This window comes from Lygodium microphyllum, chromosome 6 (genome assembly GCF_053477565.2).
Source record: "Lygodium microphyllum isolate KBCC chromosome 6, Lygodium_microphyllum_v1.1.10, whole genome shotgun sequence".
Taxonomy (NCBI): domain Eukaryota; kingdom Viridiplantae; phylum Streptophyta; class Polypodiopsida; order Schizaeales; family Lygodiaceae; genus Lygodium; species Lygodium microphyllum.
Genome location: NC_141140.1, coordinates 65345660 through 65365118, shown reverse-complemented (window position 1 = coordinate 65365118; position 19459 = coordinate 65345660). Strand labels below are relative to the sequence as shown.

The 19459-nt window shown below is 39.3% G+C and overlaps 1 protein-coding gene across 1 annotated transcript; it reads right to left on the bottom strand.

Moving 5' to 3' along the window:
• Positions 1-1469: 1469 nt before the first annotated feature.
• Positions 1470-16451, bottom strand: LOC148034637 (BTB/POZ domain-containing protein At2g46260-like). The gene is made up of 3 exons (XM_087679563.1): positions 16123-16451; positions 3356-3490; positions 1470-3271 (listed from the first exon to the last, which is right to left on the bottom strand). The coding sequence occupies exons 1-3, from the start codon at positions 16328-16330 to the stop codon at positions 2160-2162; spliced, it is 1455 nt and encodes a 484-aa protein (XP_087535689.1). The 5' UTR covers positions 16331-16451; the 3' UTR covers positions 1470-2159.
• Positions 16452-19459: the final 3008 nt, after the last annotated feature.

Genomic DNA, 19459 nt, shown 5'->3' with positions numbered 1-19459 from the left:
CACACAATCTTATTCATTTTGGGGCATTCCTCTAAGAAACCTTACACCTATAGGTTACAATCAATACAAAAACTTCTTGAGCTAAAAGATTTTCCTAGGACTCTAGAACATCATGTTACTCATATGAGTTGATGGATGCAATTGAGTTATATAATGTACTTCTAGTTCTATGCTAAAGCCTCATGCTAATAAGTTTAATGACTAATTTGAGATGCTTATGGATTCATGGTCTTGTTTTAAAGCCCATGGCAAAATGAGATTAGATACTAGTTTTATACTAAGACAATATTGTCCTGATGATTTACGTTACATGCATGTGCCATGTGTGCGAAAGTATCAAGGCAAGTGTAGGTATAGAGGCTATCCTATCTTGTGGTGTGGATTGACTTCATGCTTTGGATTGCATGCTAGGTACTGGATACATTTAAGTGTTAGTATTGTCTTCTTCAAGCTTGTGGCATTGCAATTGAAAGAAAATATGTATCCGTGATCCTAAATTAAAATCAAACTTAAATGAGGCCAATCAAATCTTGCACATTCAATTATTGGAAAGCCTAAGTTGCTCATTTTAAATGTGATTAATGTTTATCTTTAAATTTCAAAAATGGCAAGGGACAATATGGCTATACAAGAATGCACCTACAAAAAGGAAACTAGTTCATTGACTGTAGTATCATATATACCCTCACAACAATCTCTCAACCAAATGAATACACATTTATTTCAAATGAATACACATTTATTTCAAGTAGCGCATAAAAAGGCTTTTTGAATTTAAATTAGAAAAACATTTAAAAGCCTCATGAAGAATGAAATGCACATGACTACATATTTATTGTAATTACTCTGCACATATATGCAAAAATTTGACATTTTAAGCGCACAATACTATGCATGAAATATGTAACAAACACAAATTCAATCCAACACTTAAAACATATCCATACAAATTCATTTTAGGGCGTTCCTCCAACAAATCTTACACCACCAAGTTACAAACCAATGTAAAAATTAATCAAAATATTCATTGAGAAAGTGTTAGATCTATAGTAGAAATCTCTACTCAAATTCTAAAAGACTTTCTTAGGACTCCAAAACATTGTGTCCTAAGCCCCTAAACCTAAGGCTTTTCAATCAAATAGGAGCCATTTCTATCTATATTACTTCTTGAAGGCCAAATATTATCATGCCATAAATCTAAGTAATACCAATCCAAATTTTGTAAAATTTCTTAATGAAAAAGTACCCCATGAATATTAAACATACACAATAATTGTTTATTGGAAAAAGAATGCAAAGAGGAATACTTATTTATTGGAAAAAGAATGTAAACAGGAAGTTTAAGAGTTAAGAGTCATTTTTATCACTGGGATGTTCAAAATTATTGTACTGATTTGGGAATGCAGGTCAAAATGCACAACAATTAGACCCACTTCTTCCAAAGGGGTGTTGGAAATAATCAAAGATAGAGGCAGCCAATACAATAGAGCACAAATTTGCATTGAAAACAAAGGACAGCTACCAAACTTTGATGATTAACTGTGTTTCTGAGGCCTATGCCCAAAAATGTCACTAAATCAGATTTTCAAACACCCTTCGTTGCAAAATGGTTAAACAGATCACAATCAATAACACCACCCATACTCAAATACATGTCAAATAGCATTCCACTTGATCATGGCTATGATGTAATAATTGAACCAAGGTTCACATCGCCTAACACTTTGCCAAATCATGCATACTCAAATACATGTCAAATAGCATTCTTCTTGGTCATGGCTACGATGTAATAATTGAACCAAGGTTCACCTCGCTACGATGTAATAATTGAACCAAGGTTCACCTCATCCAACACTTTGCCAGGCCATGCAGTGGGGACATGTATTAATTGAACCAAGGTTCACCTCATCCAACACTTTGCCAAGCCATGCAGTGGGGAGAAGGTTTTTTCCATGAATGGAAAATGTGTCCTGCAGTCTCCTTTGAGTTAAAATTCTGATTCCAGCTCCCATCAGCAGGATCCTGGGCAGAGCCAAACCACCACCCTCTTGACAGGATAATGTTTTTACCACACTCAGCAGTAGAGATGGAAAAGATAATCAGCATGCAAGCCAGAAATATCATGCACAATCGTGTCCCCCTTCTCATTGATGGCATAGTTATGAGGACACCTTTCCAACTTGCAGCTCTGCTTTGAACCATGTTGCATCTTTGTCCATGTACCGACTATCAGTGATGATCCCATCAACATCCTTTCCAAAATCAATACAAATGGCAACCCTGTCTCTTACTTCTTTCTTTATTAGGTGCACTCCTCCATATCGTATCGCATAACCATTTGAATTAGCATCCCATATCGAAGTAGTGACATGCACACGAAGAGTTTGTGGTGGGACGCTCAAAGCTACAAGCAATAGGCTCACACTGCGTCTCGTTAGAGTTCTTATTTGAAATAGCCAAATAAACATACATCCACAGATAGAGAACCTCTCAGAGTAAATAGGCTTGGGAGAGTTCTGTAAGCACCTCCAGTCCTTCAGTGTAAGACTGAAAAATGTCAGACATTGATTGATAGGTGAGCTAACACAGAGAAAACGAACAGGCACTGCATAGTGAGCACGTCTGCGAAATCTGCTATTATTTGCTGTGTTTTCTTTTTTCCTTTTTTCTTCATCTGAAGATGCATGATACAACAGAGCCTCAACAAGAAAATCATGTAACACACTACAATCATCTCTTTCAAAATAAGATTTCACACGAAACAATTCCATCATGGGCCAGCGGATTAGAGATCCAAGCTTCCTCCAAGCATCAACTTCCTGTTCTGCACTCTGGCAGTTGGCCTTTATCCAAGCTTCCAGTGCATCGTACAGTGCGTCCTCATGAATTACTTGAAGATCATCAGAAAGCAGAAGAAATTCCAAAACATCTGGAGATAGCTGCTGAAAATCACGAAGGTTCTCCCACCTACTAGAACACTCTCCATTCATGACAATGAACACTCCAAAGTGGTTGACTAAGAATGACAAGCTCTTATCCACTAATGCTTGGAGGCCCTTTGTTGGCTTCACAAGTGTGGATGCCTCAATGAAATAGCAGCTACTTTCCAACGAGAATTGCACCCTTTTGAGCTTTTGTGTGCACAAATCCACACATCGTTCCACCAGAAAACGTTGAGAAAGCTGCCAAACTAGTGAAAGTTCTTCCACCGTTTCTGCCTCCAACTTGCCTGTGTATAGGTACTTGACTAGGTCTAAGAAAGGCTCCTTTTCTGCAAAAAGAAAAAGAAAAAAGCATCAAACAATCATCAAATCTGTATGAAACCAAGTGGCTAAGCAGAATGCACAAGCATTACCATTTGGACTGAGCTGAATATCAATAATCTTCTCTGATGATTCCTTGAAAGCCTCTCCATCAAATATCTTCCTGAAAAATAATGAATCCTTTCCTAAAATAAGAGTATTCACATAAAGCTCCTCTGATTCTGAATCTGCACACAAGGTAAAAGCAAAATATCAGTGGGGTAGCAGCACAAATCACTGCAGCCTACTGGACCACTACACAGTGCACACAAGAAGAAGAAACACCAATCCACAGACAACTACTATTTAGAAAGGCCATATAAATTCTATGGCAGACAGATGCTCTGTATCTATCCTGTACATTACAATTTCGATTCTGTTTAAGTATATCTAAGAAAGATGCAGTCCATGTACTCATAACTAAGTAGGCACACTGGTGACAACAGAGGTCGGTGGAGAATGATAAAAACAAAAAAGAATTAAGAATCCATATTTCTTCGTAAGCCACTCAATCCACATCATTCCAACAAATTATGCACATAAATATATATCATGTGTATGCACTTCCTATTAAAATTGAAGTGTCACATGCACATTCTGTGGTTTTCAACCATAATATGACGACATACCTTACAATAAGAGGCAGAGGCATTCACTTTCCATGGTTTGATGGTACAATCAAAACAAGCCATGTAATACTCTAAATTTGATAGTAGTACAGAGAAACTCAGCGAGGATAAAAATAGCCCGACCGCAGCCCCAAAACAAAAGAAAGAGAACTTGAACACGTTTTTGCAGTTGGGCTTTGACAATTCATTTCCTGCAATTGCCAAAAAAAATCAGCTGGAAACCCTCCATGATGGATTCTACTGTTTGGCAAACAAATTGAGAATCAATATGAACATATCACCACACCATATTTGCATCTTTTATACTGCCCATTTGATCCCTCACCATAAGGGATAACCATCAACTGCATAGTAACATTAGACAGTCTTTTTCTAGCTTCCTATTCCAGTCACATCCCATCCCTGTACTGCCCTAGTCCCATTCCAATGTCAGAGCCCCCTCTCACAGCAACAAGGGATGGCAATTCTCGCCCCCATCCCCATTCCTATTTCCATCCCCAAAACCTGTCCAATGTCACTATGATCATCTGATGCTCAGCTAGCATTCTGTCGGAACAATCCCATCCCCATACCCCAGTCGCATTCCCATGTTAGAGCCCCCTCTCATGATGACAAGCGATGGCAATTCCTGTCCCTGTTCCCTGTTCCCAATTCCCGTCCCCAAAACATGTCCAATGTCACTATGATCACCTCAATGTTCCATATTAACATATACATGGCCCATGTGACTACTCTTACAAGTGTAACACACATAGTTGATATTTCAATTAACAATACAATTCAAAATAAGTTATCTAATCCAAAGAAAGAGATGTTTGAACTCGGACATGCATGTACATTTGATTTCCGCAATTCAAGTGTCATGGGATCGTGAATCTTTAGCTTAAAGCTCCTGAGATACCTAAGTTGGGGTAATTAAGTTGAATGTGTGTCACTGTGAGAAATAATCCTAGCTTGAGCAATGGGAAACATTGGCAGAAATCGTGGCGAATAGGTACAAGTGGGATCGTTGAGTCTGATCTTGATCAAGGACATTGAATAGCCCCTTGGAAATGACTTTTCATGTCATGGGAATAAGGAATTCAAATTATTTAATATCACAAAACAAGGTTCGTGGAAAGTTTCAGCACTTTCAAGTTCAAAGAGGTTACGAGTTTAAATTTGAGGCTCGGCACAACATTTAACATTATTTTAGATGAGGGCAAGGCCAAAGGGCCATCAAAAACAAATTTGCATGTAAAGACCCCAATGAAAATGGAAATCCTTATTAGGAGTGGTCACAAGATGTCCATAACAAAGGGGGATCCATCACCACAGGTAAAGAGTATTAGTGTCAGTTTGTGGTATGACACCAAATGTCTTTACCAAACTGCCACAGCCATCAGCGACATAAGCGATGATATCTTCTAGAAACTTCATGGAACCATACAAACCAAGGGCTGTCCTTGCTTGAGTATCCGTTACATTGTCCCCCCTTCTAGCATCGAGTTCCACAAGGGGCAGTGGTGTACTTTTGAATAGGCCTTAGCTTGGTTGGGTGTTGAACATGAAATTCATGAACCTTAACAGAAGCTCTTTGAAGATGTGAAGTTGGTTCCCATGTTCATTCACTTGCATCGTAGCCCTTCCAATGGACAAGATATTGTAATCTACCTCTTGAAATTCTCGAATTTAGGACTTTGCCTACTTCATATTCTTGGTGATCTTCAATTATGATTGGAGCCAATGGCTTTGTATTGTTCCACAAATACTAGATGTATGACATTGCTCCAAGAAGAAACATGGAATATAGGATGGATTTTCATGGATAGGGAAAGTTGAAGACGATAGGTGACTGGATTTACTTCGCCAAGAATCTTCACGAGCCCAAATCATTGATAATCCAATTTCTGGGAGGGGTGAGAAAAATAGATCACATCGAAGAAGCCAAACGTGATCTCCAATTTTGCATGATGGATACTGCATAAATCTGCATTTCTCTTATTTTTCTCTTGAGCTTGTCCTTGGGGGTTGATCATAATTAGCAAAGAATGGTGTGAATTGAGTGGAAGCATGGGAGAAATTATTGTATGCAAACTTAGAAAAGGGTAATAGATCCACCCAATTGTCTTGATGACAGTTGATTGTGCATCTAAGGTATTGCTCCAAGACTTGATTTACATTTTGTCCATCATTTTGTGGATGATCGGCTAAAGAAACATTTACTTGTACTCCCAAAAGTTTAAAGATGCTTTTATCATCAGGTAGCCTGTGGTGCCCATATACTTGTTCCAAGAAGAGCCTTGCTATCCCTTCTCCATTGGTACCCTTGATTATTGGGATAAAGTGTATCGTTTTTGTGAATCAATCAACCACCACCAAGATAGAATCATACCCTTTAGAAGAAGGTAGTTCAACAATGAAGTCCATGGATAAGGATGACCGTGGCTTACTTAGAATAGATAATGGTTGAAGAGGCCATTAGGTCAATGATGAGGGGCTTTAGCTTGATTGCACGTGTCACAAGAATCCACAAAGTCCTTGACTAGTTTCTATATTTGCAACCACCAAAAATCCCTTGCAATCAACTCGATTGTCTTATTAACCCCAAAATGCCCTGCTAAGGGGAGATCATGTCTCTTCTTAAGTATATCCACTTGCAAAGAACCAGGAAGAACATAGAGGAGTCCTTTATAATAGAGCAGCCCATCAATATCCTAAAGACCCCTTTGAGTTTATTCTTAGCCTTGATGTAATTGCCTCCTTATGTCTTTGGCGAATGAGTCTTTTGTAATTTCCTTTCTGACCTTTGATAAGAATCCAAAGTCTTATGGGGCTTTGCGGATAACTATCCTCAACTTCACTTGCTCAAGTTTCAAGATTATTGAATTCTATTGGTTATGGGTTTCATCACCTTCTTTTGGTGCCACGCAAGATCTTCGAGGTAAAGTTTCTAGCTTTCCTTGTTGATAGCCAAACCTATAGATAATAGCAAAGTCAAATCTAAATAGGAAACCACTCCATCTTACTTGGCAATGATTCAAGACACAAGAAGTCATAAAATATTCCAAATTCTTGTGATCCGTATAGATAGTGATCTTATGAGAGGTGTCGCCAAGTCTCCAAGTCCACAATAACTAGAAGTTATTTATCAAGAATTTCATAGTTAATTTTTGCATAGAGAATTTTTTGGAGTGGAAAACTACTAGATAAACTCATCACTGATCTGGAATAGAACAACTCCAAGTGCAAAATCTCAAGTATCTATCTCCATGATAAAGAGCTTCAATGGATCTGCATGGATGAGAATGGGTGTTGAGGTGAAGACTTGCTTTAATATTTGAAAAGCTTGTTCAACCTTTTGATCCCATATAAACTTGTCCTTTCTAGTTAGATTAGTTAGAGAGGCAACAATATCAAAGTAATCCTTGATAAAGATTTGATAAAAGTTTGAAAATCCCCAAAAGCATTGAACATCTCGCATAAATAAATATGTTTCCCATTCTGGAATAGTTTGCACCTTCTTACGATTTATAGAAAATCCCTTCTCAAAAATGGCATACCCCAAAAACCCAACTTCAGTTTAATAAAAAACACTTTTCCAGTTTTGCATACAAGCCTACTTCCCACAATTTATTTAAGACTATATTGATGTGATGCTCATGCTTCTCTTGGTCCTTGGAAAAGATCAAGATGTCATCCAAATAGATCACAATAAAGTCGTCCAAGTATTCTTAAAAGATATCATTCATCATATATTGGAAAATTGCTGGAGTATTTGTGAGGCCAAATGGCATGACAACATATTCAAAATGCCAATATCTTGAGCAAAAAGCCGTCTTCCATTCATCGCCTTCCTTTATCTTGACAAGATTATAAGCGCCACAAAGATCTATCTTGGTGAAAACTTTGGCTTTCCCAAGTAGTTCAAGGAGTTCTAGAATCAAGGGAAGAGGGTAGCGATTCTTGATAGTAATCTTATTGAGCCCTCTATAATCCACACACATACGAAGGGATCCATCTTTTTCTTTGACGAATAGAATTGGAGCACTCACTAGAGCTTTTGAATGACATATGAATCCCTTGGCAAGATTCTCATCAATATATTTCATGAGCTCTGTTAATTCATCTTGGAATAGTTTATAGATAGGACTAAAAGGAGGTTCAACTCTTTCTCGTAAATCTATTGCACGTCATAAGGTCGGTGCTCCGGTAGCATATCCACATTCTTCTTTTCAAATCCTTGAACTCTACATATTGAGCTAAAATTGTGTCCAAGCTTTTGTCCTTTGGCTTCTTCATTGGAAATTGTATAAATAAAAAAGGATGGACTCTTCTTTGATTGATGTATGAACACCTTTGCCCCAATGTATATTAGTCAAGATTTCTTCTTTTTATTATTTTGCACTAGCCTTGGTTCAATCTTTCTAGACCTCCAACTGATGTGGGAGTTATATAATTCTACCAAGGCAGCCCAATAATAACAGGACTATTTACACAATGGATAATTTTGAAGGTTAAATTTGATAGACTCCTTAGGTAACTTTTATGGGTTGAGTCTCATACCTAACATCTCTCGAAGCAACAGGTCGACCATCAATTACTTTTGCATATACCGGCTTTGCTTTCCTTAGAAGTTACACACCATGTTTCTCCGTACATTTCTCATCCATGAAGCATGTTGTGGCTCCAGAGTCTAATCATAGGGGGGCCTAAAACGAAACGGCCATTGCAAACCAAAAAGGAAACAAGGAAATGCCGTCTCGGAACCCTGCAGTGGACGAGCAAACCGGTTTTTAATTTTTCCTTCGTCTTTTGCGTAACCTTCTATAACTCTCGACTCCATCGCCTACTGCTTCTCCTCCTTCCTTCCTTCTTTCCTTCTTCTTCTTCTTCCCTCCTTTTTCTAAGTTCTTTTCCTTCCTTCTTTTCTTCTACATTATTCTTCTTCTTTCACCCCTCTTCTTCTTTATTTCCTCCTCCTTTTTCTTCAATCTTCTTCTATTTCTTAACTTCTTAGTAGATTCCTATTTGACATTACCTAATCATGGCACCGAATCTATTTTGGAGGCACATCACTCCAATCAAGGGATACAAGGATCCTTAGAGTCAGATGAGGAGATAGAGCATAGATCCTCAAAATCCCCACAAGTCATGACTCATGAACGTTAGAGACTTAAGTCATAATACCTTACGAGTCAGGAGTTAGTTTAGCATTGCACTTGCTAGTTACGAATCACCATTGGCATTACAAATGTTACATACACATGATGATATCATGATTGTTCATTGATATTGATAGAATAGTTATTACTCAGTAGTTACTCATGCTCAATTCTCATTGGAACTTCGATAGATTATTCACATGGCATAATTACATGTATCTTGATTTTACTTATTATGCATCTTGGTTCCACTATTCTTGATGTCACTCTTTAGATGATTCATGAGTCATAAATTATAATTTATTTTGTTGTTTAGAGTTTTGAAAACTGAGTCTTAACAATATTAAATTGTCTTAACCATTGAGTCTTCACTCGTGACACGTGATGAATCATGATTTCGATCATATGACATGAAGACTCAAAAGTTTTGTATAAAATTTGGATATATGTTATTATAGAATTAATATATTTTCATATACATGTAATAACGTATTCATTTTAATATACAATCCAAAACGTTGTTTTTCCATTTCCCAAATTTGATCGAAACTCTAAAACTCTAGGATTTTTTGTTTCCGAAACTCCCCTGTACTATGAGTCTAACAAAGCTTATCCATCTATGTCTTTCCTCCAAGTGAATCTGCATTGGTAACATAAAGCTAAACATTAGAAAGAGACTTTCTTTTGGGTTTCTTGAAGCTTTGTCCAACCATATGGTCTCTACTAAGCCTAGATGTCAACATTTCCCATTAGTGATGAAAAAGTGGCACCATAAATTCTCATCTTTCTTGTTTTATGACAATATTTGGCTATAAGTCCCGACTAGCCGCAATACATACATAATCCATTTATGTGCTGTCTTTGTTATTCTTGAGTTGTCAATAGCTTGAACTGCATCATATCAATTTGCATAGGCTCTGCCTCAAATACTTGGTCTTCTTGGTGTTAGAGCTAGACATTCCCTAGATAGGCAAGAGCAGTAAGAGCAACTAATTAGCAAGCGATAGGTGCAAGAGGGGTGCCACGTGGCAACTGACATGGCACAGTCGGCCAATTGTAGCAATCAATCAGTTTGCAGCAGTTAGACAGCCGACCTGCATTATTTTTTGCATTTTTTCTAGCCTATTTATAGGCTCTGATTTCAGTAGTCTTCCTTAGTTGGTTTTCACATATTTCAAGCTACAGACCATGGAGACTACTCTCTGGTCTGACAAGAGACTGAGATCTTTGAGGTGGAGATATATGCAAATATACTCTCTACACCTGGGTATATTTCTACATTCTTATACAACATTCCTCGCTACAGATTTTCTCTGTTTCGCTATCTCTTTCTCTCTCTCTCTGTTCACTCTTTGTCTTGGTCATTTGCTTCCGCATTGCTTCACTCTGACATGGTATCAAAGCATTGAACGACTATTGACCAGAGGAGATTTCAGCACGACACAAGGCTGCATTTTCAACGTTCAAGTGCGAGCAAGAGGGTTGTGCATCAAAACAAGGCTGAGGCGAGCATGGGCATGCAAGAAAGAAGAAGATTTGTTGAAGCTGCTTCTACTAGTTTTTGCTGTTTGAGAAGGAAGAAGGTTGTGTTTTGGGCCTTCAAGTGCAGATTTTACCTTTTCATCACCTCCGATGGGTGAAGAACGAGAGAGACGAGCCAAGAAGAGCCCTAGCAAGATATATTTTCACAATCAAAGGGGGCTGCTTTTTTAGTTTTATACATGTATTATAGGTGAAGATATCTTCTGAGGCCAAGATAGAGTTTCAACGATCATGGACCAGAAGGTGCCCGTCTTACCGACTCTTCCATCAGATCAAAAGCTCGATGGTGAGAATTACCGCATCTGACGGGTCATGATGCTTGCCATTTTGGAGTCCTATGATTTGGCAACGCTTGTTACGCAGGCTATTCATCATCCTTCTTCGCGAGACAAGTCCAGACTCTCTTCTAGTAATAAGGTGGAGTTGGCAAAGGCTCACGCACATTGGGATAAACTCAATGCTCGCATTCACTCATTTTTATTTCTCTCATGTACTACAGCTATTATCTCTCATATTGAATATTTGACAATGGCTCGGGTGATATGGCTCGAGCTTGATCGGATGTACAATCGGATGACCGTCATGAAGCGAGTTTCTTTGGAAGTGCACATGCGGACCATGAGTGTCAATAAGTCATCTTCTATGCGGGAGCATATCAACAAGCTGAGGCAACTTCAGATGCAGGTTCAAAACGCACGGAAAGTAATCACTTCTGAAGACATGGCAACAACTCTCAAGTCACAGTTACCGCCCTGTTTCAATGGTTTTTATTCCCCCTTGATTGCTTTAGGAAAGACTAAGACTCTTCAGTGGGAAGAGTTGGTTCCTATGATCTTGGACCAAGAGGAGCAATTCAAAGGTACCAATGCTTCGAAATCTGAAGCCTTGGTTGGTCAATCCTCTTAGAAGAAGGGGAAGGACCAAAAGAAAAATGAGGATAAATCTAAGAAGGACAAAGAAAAGGAGTCTACTTGTCACATTTGGGGCAAAACAGGTCACTCAAAGAAGGATCGTCGCAACAAGGAGAAGAAGGAGAAGGAGAAAAATGAGAAATCTTCAAAGGATTCCAAAGTGGTGGCTGCTCCCTCATCAACTGCTTTCCTCCACTTAGAGGTGGTTGAGGATTCAACCCTGACGGCTTCTAATGCTGTAGGGGAGAATTTGTTTCTAATGAGTTTGCTCGTTTTTGTGCAGCTCGTGGTATTCACTATGTGCAAATTTGCCTCTAACTCCTGAACAAAGACCGAAACACATGCAGAATGTAAATCCAATTGCACAAATACAAACCAAAGTACACTCCCTCCAGCACTCTAGGCTCACAAAGATGGCTCATCAATCAGAGATCATATGAGAAAGATCTCCACATATATACTCCACAGCAAGGCTTCCTTGTAGACTCTTGTGCTTACAGCTCATAGCTTCTTGCCTAAATGCCACTCGGATACCATGAAAAGAGAGGGGAGAGAGAGGAAGCTTAAGTTCTTGCAAGACATACAACATACTGAGAATGCATATAAGATAGGAAGCTGAAAACCCTAGTCTTTTTTCTTCTTCTTCTTCTTCTTCTCTATTATAATAGTTTACCAAAAAAAAAAAAGAGTACAACATATATAATATGCAAGCGGTCCATAGTGTGAACATGCTAACTAGATACATATTCCATAACTTGGATAGGTGGATTAACTGATATCCCAACTGTAAAGTATCACTGAAAGTATATGCCAATGCACGTACCAACCCCATCACTGATATGAATGCAGAAAAAGTCACCCAAGTACATGAATGTCAGCCCATGTTGAGCTTGACATCTCAACATTACCACACAAATTTGTATAGTCCCATGTGCACTCCATCATTTCGCAAGGGGATTTATCTTATGTTGATTTTTTATGATTTCTCTAGATTTATATTGGCCGTCTTTTCGAAGATTAAGCACTTTTGTGACTAGAGAAGCATGGTAGAGAGGCAATCCACTTGTATAGTTTGGACTATGAAAGTGATCAGTATGGAGAGTTTACCTCGTATAAGTACCAATACTTATGTTCTTCTCGTGGCATTCAGGTGGAGTATACAAATGTTGAAATACCATTAGAGAATGGTGTAGTAGATGACAAAATAAAAGTGTTAGAGATGGCCCCCTCCATGCTTGAGCATCATGGGCTGTCTCATACTCTTTGGGGTGAGGCTGTGTCCATTGCAATTCACATCCACAATTGTTTTCCAACCACAATTGCTTTTTAACACAATTGTTTTTAGCATGACTCCATACAAGGGTTTTCATGGGAGAAAGTCCTTTGTTTCTCATATCACCTTTTTAGATGGGATACTTATTTGCATGAAGCTATGAAGAAGAGGGAAAAGTTGTTGTTTAAGTCCAAGCATCACATCATCATTGGCTATAGCTAGACCACTGAGGCTATCCCCTTTATGATCCTATCTCTAGTAAGGTCACAATTCATTGAGATGTTATATTCTTGAAGGATGATGTCTATCATACCACTCTACCATGTGGTTCTTCTACTTCTAGCTGTACTATGGTGGGAGCGCAAACTCTCACTATTCAAGAGTCACTCCTTCAACCTCGCCTTCCACCCTTGCTTCCTACTTTACACACACTAATACGTGTGCAACAGATACAAAAAACCCTCTCTACCACACATAGTCAAGACACGATGAAGTGGCGCTAAAGGTTCAGTGACTTAGTGCTAGGCTCAATTGGCTCTGGCCATCACGATCTCTCTATCAACATATTATAATACTAAAAGACAAGGAGCCCAACTAGCATAGAAGCTAGACAACAGAGGAGCAAGAAAGCCATAACTGTAAATCCCAAGCACTATCCAAGTCCATTGATCAGTAAGTATCCCGCATATCAAATGCAAACGAGCAATCACAGCTCAATAGGCAACTGCCAAAACAAGGGATCAGTTCATTGCTCAATACTTGTAAGTGTATCCAAGTAATAGCCGAGATCCATAATCGGAGCATAAAATCCCATATAACATCCAAGGTCGTAACGGAAAAAGCGAAGTTGTAACGGAAAAATCCAAGTCAATGTCCAACTACTCAAGGGAATACTCAAATGAATGTCGAGATGAGCTCAAACAACTGTTTTAGTGCTTAGTGTTTTGGATGCCTCATGATGGATGTATTTCTTTTGGCGGTTACATTGTGCTCTCTTAACACAAGACTAAGTTGTGATTCTCAGGGACTTTTTGATGCACATGGAGTCAATAGTTTTCGCCATGCTTGCTTTCTTTGATTTCACGATACTTTGGCATTTTGATGGTTCGTGTGGTTGAGTGGGTATATCGTGTTCTTCTTTCCTTGTTACAAATTGGAAGTCATCGATGCTACGATGTGGAAGAGATCTTGAAGGAATTATCGTGCTTTTCTCTTGATACTACCATATAATAGTCATGCTCATGTACTTTGCTGATTTGCTATCTACGTGTGATGGATTACTTTGATGGGTTGCTGTAAGTGGTGCTACATGGACAATGGGTGTTTGTTGGGTTGGTTTAGGTTCTAACCTATTGCCTAGGCAGCCACAATCGATTAGCTCTAGCCCTAAATAATCCAAAAGAAAGCCACCCAACTAATTGGGCACTTTGTAGGGTACCAAGACATCAATTCAAGATCAATAAAAAGTAATCAAAGTCCCAAACCACCCATTTTAATGATTGCAATGAAGGAGTAATGTCCTGTAATCACTGTATGAATGAAATCACTACCAAGATGAATTAACCAATGCCAACATAAGCATTTGCAATGCCAACATGAGCATCATCTTATCACCACTACCAACAATAGCAAGACATTGCTATAGATAAATCAATATAAGCATTTAAGTGGCTAATTGAAGATCCCATGCCATCAACATAACCCATCTAACAAGTAATGCTTTATAATCCAAGAGCTCAGAAAAGAGCAATGAATTGATGCATTTTTAGTGCATTCAACCTGCAAGAGAGGAGGAGATGCTATTGGTCTGATCTGCAGCCATTGGAGAACCTTCTAAAGCATCTAGGGGTAGGAGAAGACCAATCAACAGCAAGTGATAACATCTACAAGCTGTTGAGACAGGGCAGCAGCAGTAATAAAAATTTGTCCTTAGAATAGATGTGAAGATATGCTACAATTTGCACTAAGGAAACACAACATGTACGAACACGACTAAAACACAATAACTTCAACAAAAACACAAAAATAGAGGGGAGTGGAATCCCATGAAATCGAATGAATGGTGAGCTAAATGTAATGAGTCGATGTACACAATGCTCAAGGGCAGAGCAGTCCAACAGCCAATGACTCTCCACACAGCTCACTACAAAGACAAATATATCACCTGAAATTTCCCCTGCCTCCTCTAACAAAACTTTCAAGTCCGCAAGTTCTCCTACAATGAAGACTTGTTAAATGAAGAAGAGACATGAGCAGCCACCTCAGTGATTGATACACAAAATGGAGTAAAAGATGGGCAATTTCAGTTTTCCATCTTCACTTTGCTGTTAAGTCTACTGTGAAGAATTTGTGCAGAATCTTGTTAAGTATCCAGCAGATACTACCTCCCTTTTTTGCACAAACATGTAGCTCTTTGCACAAACGTATGGCATCATAATCCAGAATCCATATGCTAAAGGTCTCACTGATCAAAATGATGCTACCAGGTGTCATCGACCAAATGTGACGAGTTACTTAGAGATTTGGAGTCTGGTAGTTTAAGAGGCCAGTTCACCCCAAAAGGTGACTTGAGTTGCCTTGAAGATTGAACCATGGTACTTTAAGAGAAGCCCAAAAAGGAACATCTAATGTGAAGGTAACTCCAACTTTCAAGTATTTTCAAAACAATCTTCACCAAACTATGCGAGACATGTCATGCACCTGCCCATAATGTACTAAGATAGCTAGAAACCGAAAATCACTGGACTTGTTTTTTCTAACAATTACAGGGTACTTCCCAACTTATTCTAAACTGATCACTCTTAATGATCAGAGGATTACACTATTAAATACTGATGCAATTGTGCCAATTAAGCTAAATGGACTAGAGGATCACTAACATGTCATGTAGATGATCTAAGTCCACAAAAACGAATGGAGCCTGCAATTTCTTGATGGAATTAATTTCGTCATTTCTCAAGCATTTATTGGCAATCTAGATTCCTATAGCAAGTGTTTTCCATCATCATGTCACGTAGATGACCAAGTTCAGAAGTATATTACTAACAAATGGTCGATTCAGGCTGCTATGCCTGAAATTTCTTGATGGAACTTAATTTTGCCGTCTCTTAGGCAACAGTGGACCAATTAGAGACATAACCTAGATACAAACAAATACGTGAATGCAATATAATGTCATGTGGATTATCAAGTCACTAACATAGATGGACTATTCAGGGTTCTGAGCGTGCAATATCTTTACGGAACTCATTTGTCATCTCTGAGGCACTCATGGACCGAATGGAGATACAATCTAATAAGAATAAGAAAGGGTTTGCATACCTGGAGAGGTCTTCTCTCCCGAATTGCCTTTTCTCCGTTTGGAGGCAGGCTCTAAGGAGCAGTCGTCGTCAGAAGGAGCAGCTGGAGAAGAAGGGGCGGTTGTGGAAGAAAGGGAAGGATCAGGAACAGCAGAAGAAGGGGAAGAGATAATCAAGCGCAGCTTGCGATCAGCGTACTTGGGGTTGTTGAATGCGAATTCAAACGCCATGATTTTGTAATAATGCTTACAACCCCACCAAAGTTCGGACAGGTGACAACATAACCAGATTGAGACTCGAGACTGTATATGAAGTCATTATTCATAGCACGCGTGTCCCACACGGCCTTGGTGACAACCCTCCCATGTAGTAGTAACACAAGAATATTTAAACAAATTCCCTCCTAGGTAGTAGTGACTCAAGAAAGTTTAAAAATTTCCTGAAACAATATCGGTGGACGTGGGCTCTAGTAGTTGGTCGCGAGGAAAGGCTTCAAACATATGAAAGAAAGTTTTGGTCAAGACACCTTACATTGCAAATTACAACAACATCATAAGCTTCTGCAAGGGAGGGACCACATGGCTTGCTAGGTGCACTTGGGGACAGAGGGCTCCATTCTTAAGGTAGGAATCAACAGTCCCCTACCCCCACCTACACCTAGCTACATACGTGATGCCTCTCAAGCGAAAGTTCATCATGTTGAACACTATAGGAAAAACAAGCAAAAAGAGCCCCTTTTCCCACATGGGAAATGTCAAAAACTTCTTGTGTAAGTAAAGCATGCTCCCTACAAAAACAAGAACCATCCATGCATATGTAAAATTTAGTTGTACACATTGAAATAGTCAACACAATAAACATGGGGGTATCTCATTTTACTTGCACCAAGTGGTTTCGAGCATCAACAAAAAGTCTAAAAAGTAACCCCTACTAGGGCATAATCAATGAACTATCAGAAGCTCTAGAAATGTGTTGCAAATTGATTTGGGGAAGGTGCAATATATATGTTGGTTTCATAAGTGGATCCACCACTGGTCGATACCTATATGTGGATGAGAACATGAGGAATTACAAGAGTCCATTGCATAGGTCAAATGATGTGTGTGTGGAATGATCCCAACTAGACTTCGAGTATTAGTTTTGTTAATCCCAATGCAAAGAAAGGAAAAAGAAATTTAAAAAGACACAGGGCAAAGCAGATAAAGGTGTCACGGCTGAAGAAATAGGAGGAAAAAATGCCAAAAGCACAAGGACAACCTTAAAAGTTCAAGGCAAGTGCAAAAGAGGAAAGGTGCATTTTAAAAATAAAAGCGCGCTCTAAATCCTTGTAAAATAGCACCATGCTCCCTCCTATGCAATTTGTAAATATAGACGGACATGGGTGAAGGCACAATGCAAATAGGAAGGGAATAGGAAAAGAGGACCTAGGCTAAAATGATCGGGCATGCAAAAAAGAGATGGGTGCCCAAAGGGGATTAGGGTTAGGGTTTTGTATAAAAGGCAAGAAGTGAATTAAGAAGTTCATTCTTGTGTGTGGTCAAAACTAGCTCTCCTTCTCTTCTTCTTCTTCTTCTTGCTTGCTTGAGCTTGTGCTTGAGAGAGGGAGTGTGAGGGAGTGGGTGTGTGAGGGTGAGAAACCATGGTGGAGAAGCTATCCATCTTCTCCTCTCTTTTTCTTCTCTTCTCTTATCTTCTCTTGTCTCGTGTACGGTAATGAAACATGAAGGTTGGATCTTGAGGATCAAGCTCGCTTGAGCTTGCACCTTGGATCATGGAGCTATTGGAGTGCTTGAGGGAGGAAGCAACTTGATCGAGCATGGAGGTAAGCTCACTACACTTGTAGGTGTGAGAGCATGTACAGCTATGTGAGAGGTAGCCATTGCACTTGGCTTGAAACGCTTGAAACAATAAGCGGTCCATGGGTCTTGGCGGTTAGCGAGAAGCTCCCACATTTTGGTTTTGTTGTTGCTAGGACCAACAGATTCAAGCTTTGAGTACTTGTACGCTTCGAATCAAGCATTGAAGTAAGGTTTGCCCCGAATCGAGTTGCCCTAAACCAGTGCTTGAGATAAGTAGAAAGCAAGGGAGTTGAAGAGGTATTCGACCTCCTTTGCAAGTAAGTTTTTCTAGTTTTTTGGATCTAGGTAAGTAGATCAGATTAGTGTAAGTGGTTATTCCAATTTGAATGCATTTAGGTAAAGAAAAATCAGGAAAAACAGAGAAACACAGAGTAGGGTTTCTGCTATAATAACAAGCCCAAAACATGGAAAAAATGGGGAAAAGAGAGCTTCAAGGCATTAAGACAGCAAAGAGAGAGAAGGGGGAAGAAACATGGCAAAAGAGAAAGGACTTAAGAAGCCAAGAGGCCAGAGAGAGAGCTCATTTGTGTGCATTTAGTTAAGAGAGAGAGCTATAGGGCAGGATTACAGATTTGTTCATTGATTCACATTCTCACATCACCGAGCCCTATAGGTATGCTCTGAGTGTCAACTTATGCTTGTTGATCCTAGTCAGGACCCTGAGTGCAATGTTAGGATAGGTGCCATGAGTATTTAAATGATTTTCATCGTTTTGGAACCCCAACTGCTACACTTGGATGGATTCCACAGTCATTTGATTCTTGCTACCACTCGAACAATCCAAGTCACAAGTCCACTTGAACAACCACAAAATCGTCTGAGTCCCAAACTTGGACTTGGAGTGCCCATTCATTAGGACTACTCAGACTCGGACACAAACACTCAGAAAATCCATTTAAACTCGGACAAGACACTTGGACTCGGACAGTCCACTTGGACTTGGATGAGTACCTGACTACTCAAACGTCCAAGTCTACAACTCGGACAATAGGACCTGGATGGGTACCCGATTCGGACATCCAAGGCTACAACTCAGACACTATCGCTCATATGAGCTATGCAGAACCCAAATTCTGGCAAATTGGACCCCTCAGACTCAGACTCATTCACCAAATTTGATACCCCTCAGACCACACATCTAAGATGCCATAGAGACTAGAACGAACTAGCTAGAGTGGTCATTAAATGCATGAAAGGATCAAGAAAAGTGTATGTTGCATTGTATTATTTTCATTAGATTTGCACAGTGCATCGATTAAACACTTGATGTGTACAAAAAAGCTAATAGCTTGATTTCTCATTGCGCACATTGAGGAGCACCCCACTAGCATTTGAGTGTGCATAACATTAAGGATTGTTTTGAATAACAAGGAACTCATGCAAGATAAGATAAGCTGAACGAACCCACTAGTAGGAGGAGACCCCCAGACATCGAACAGTGACCTCGCTTATTATGTCTTGGTGTGTTCTTTCTTATTGCAAATAGCCCTCAACTTAAGT

Coding starts and splice junctions, on each gene's coding strand:
- LOC148034637 (XM_087679563.1), bottom strand. CDS start 16,330: ATGGCGTTTGAATTCGCATTCAACAACCCCAAGTACGCTGATCGCAAG. Junction 3,491..16,122: donor GGGAGAGAAGACCTCTCCAG/GTATGCAAACCC, acceptor CCTTGTGTGCAG/ATTCAGAATCAGAGGAGCTT. Junction 3,272..3,355: donor TATTCAGCTCAGTCCAAATG/GTAATGCTTGTG, acceptor TTCTTTTTGCAG/AAAAGGAGCCTTTCTTAGAC.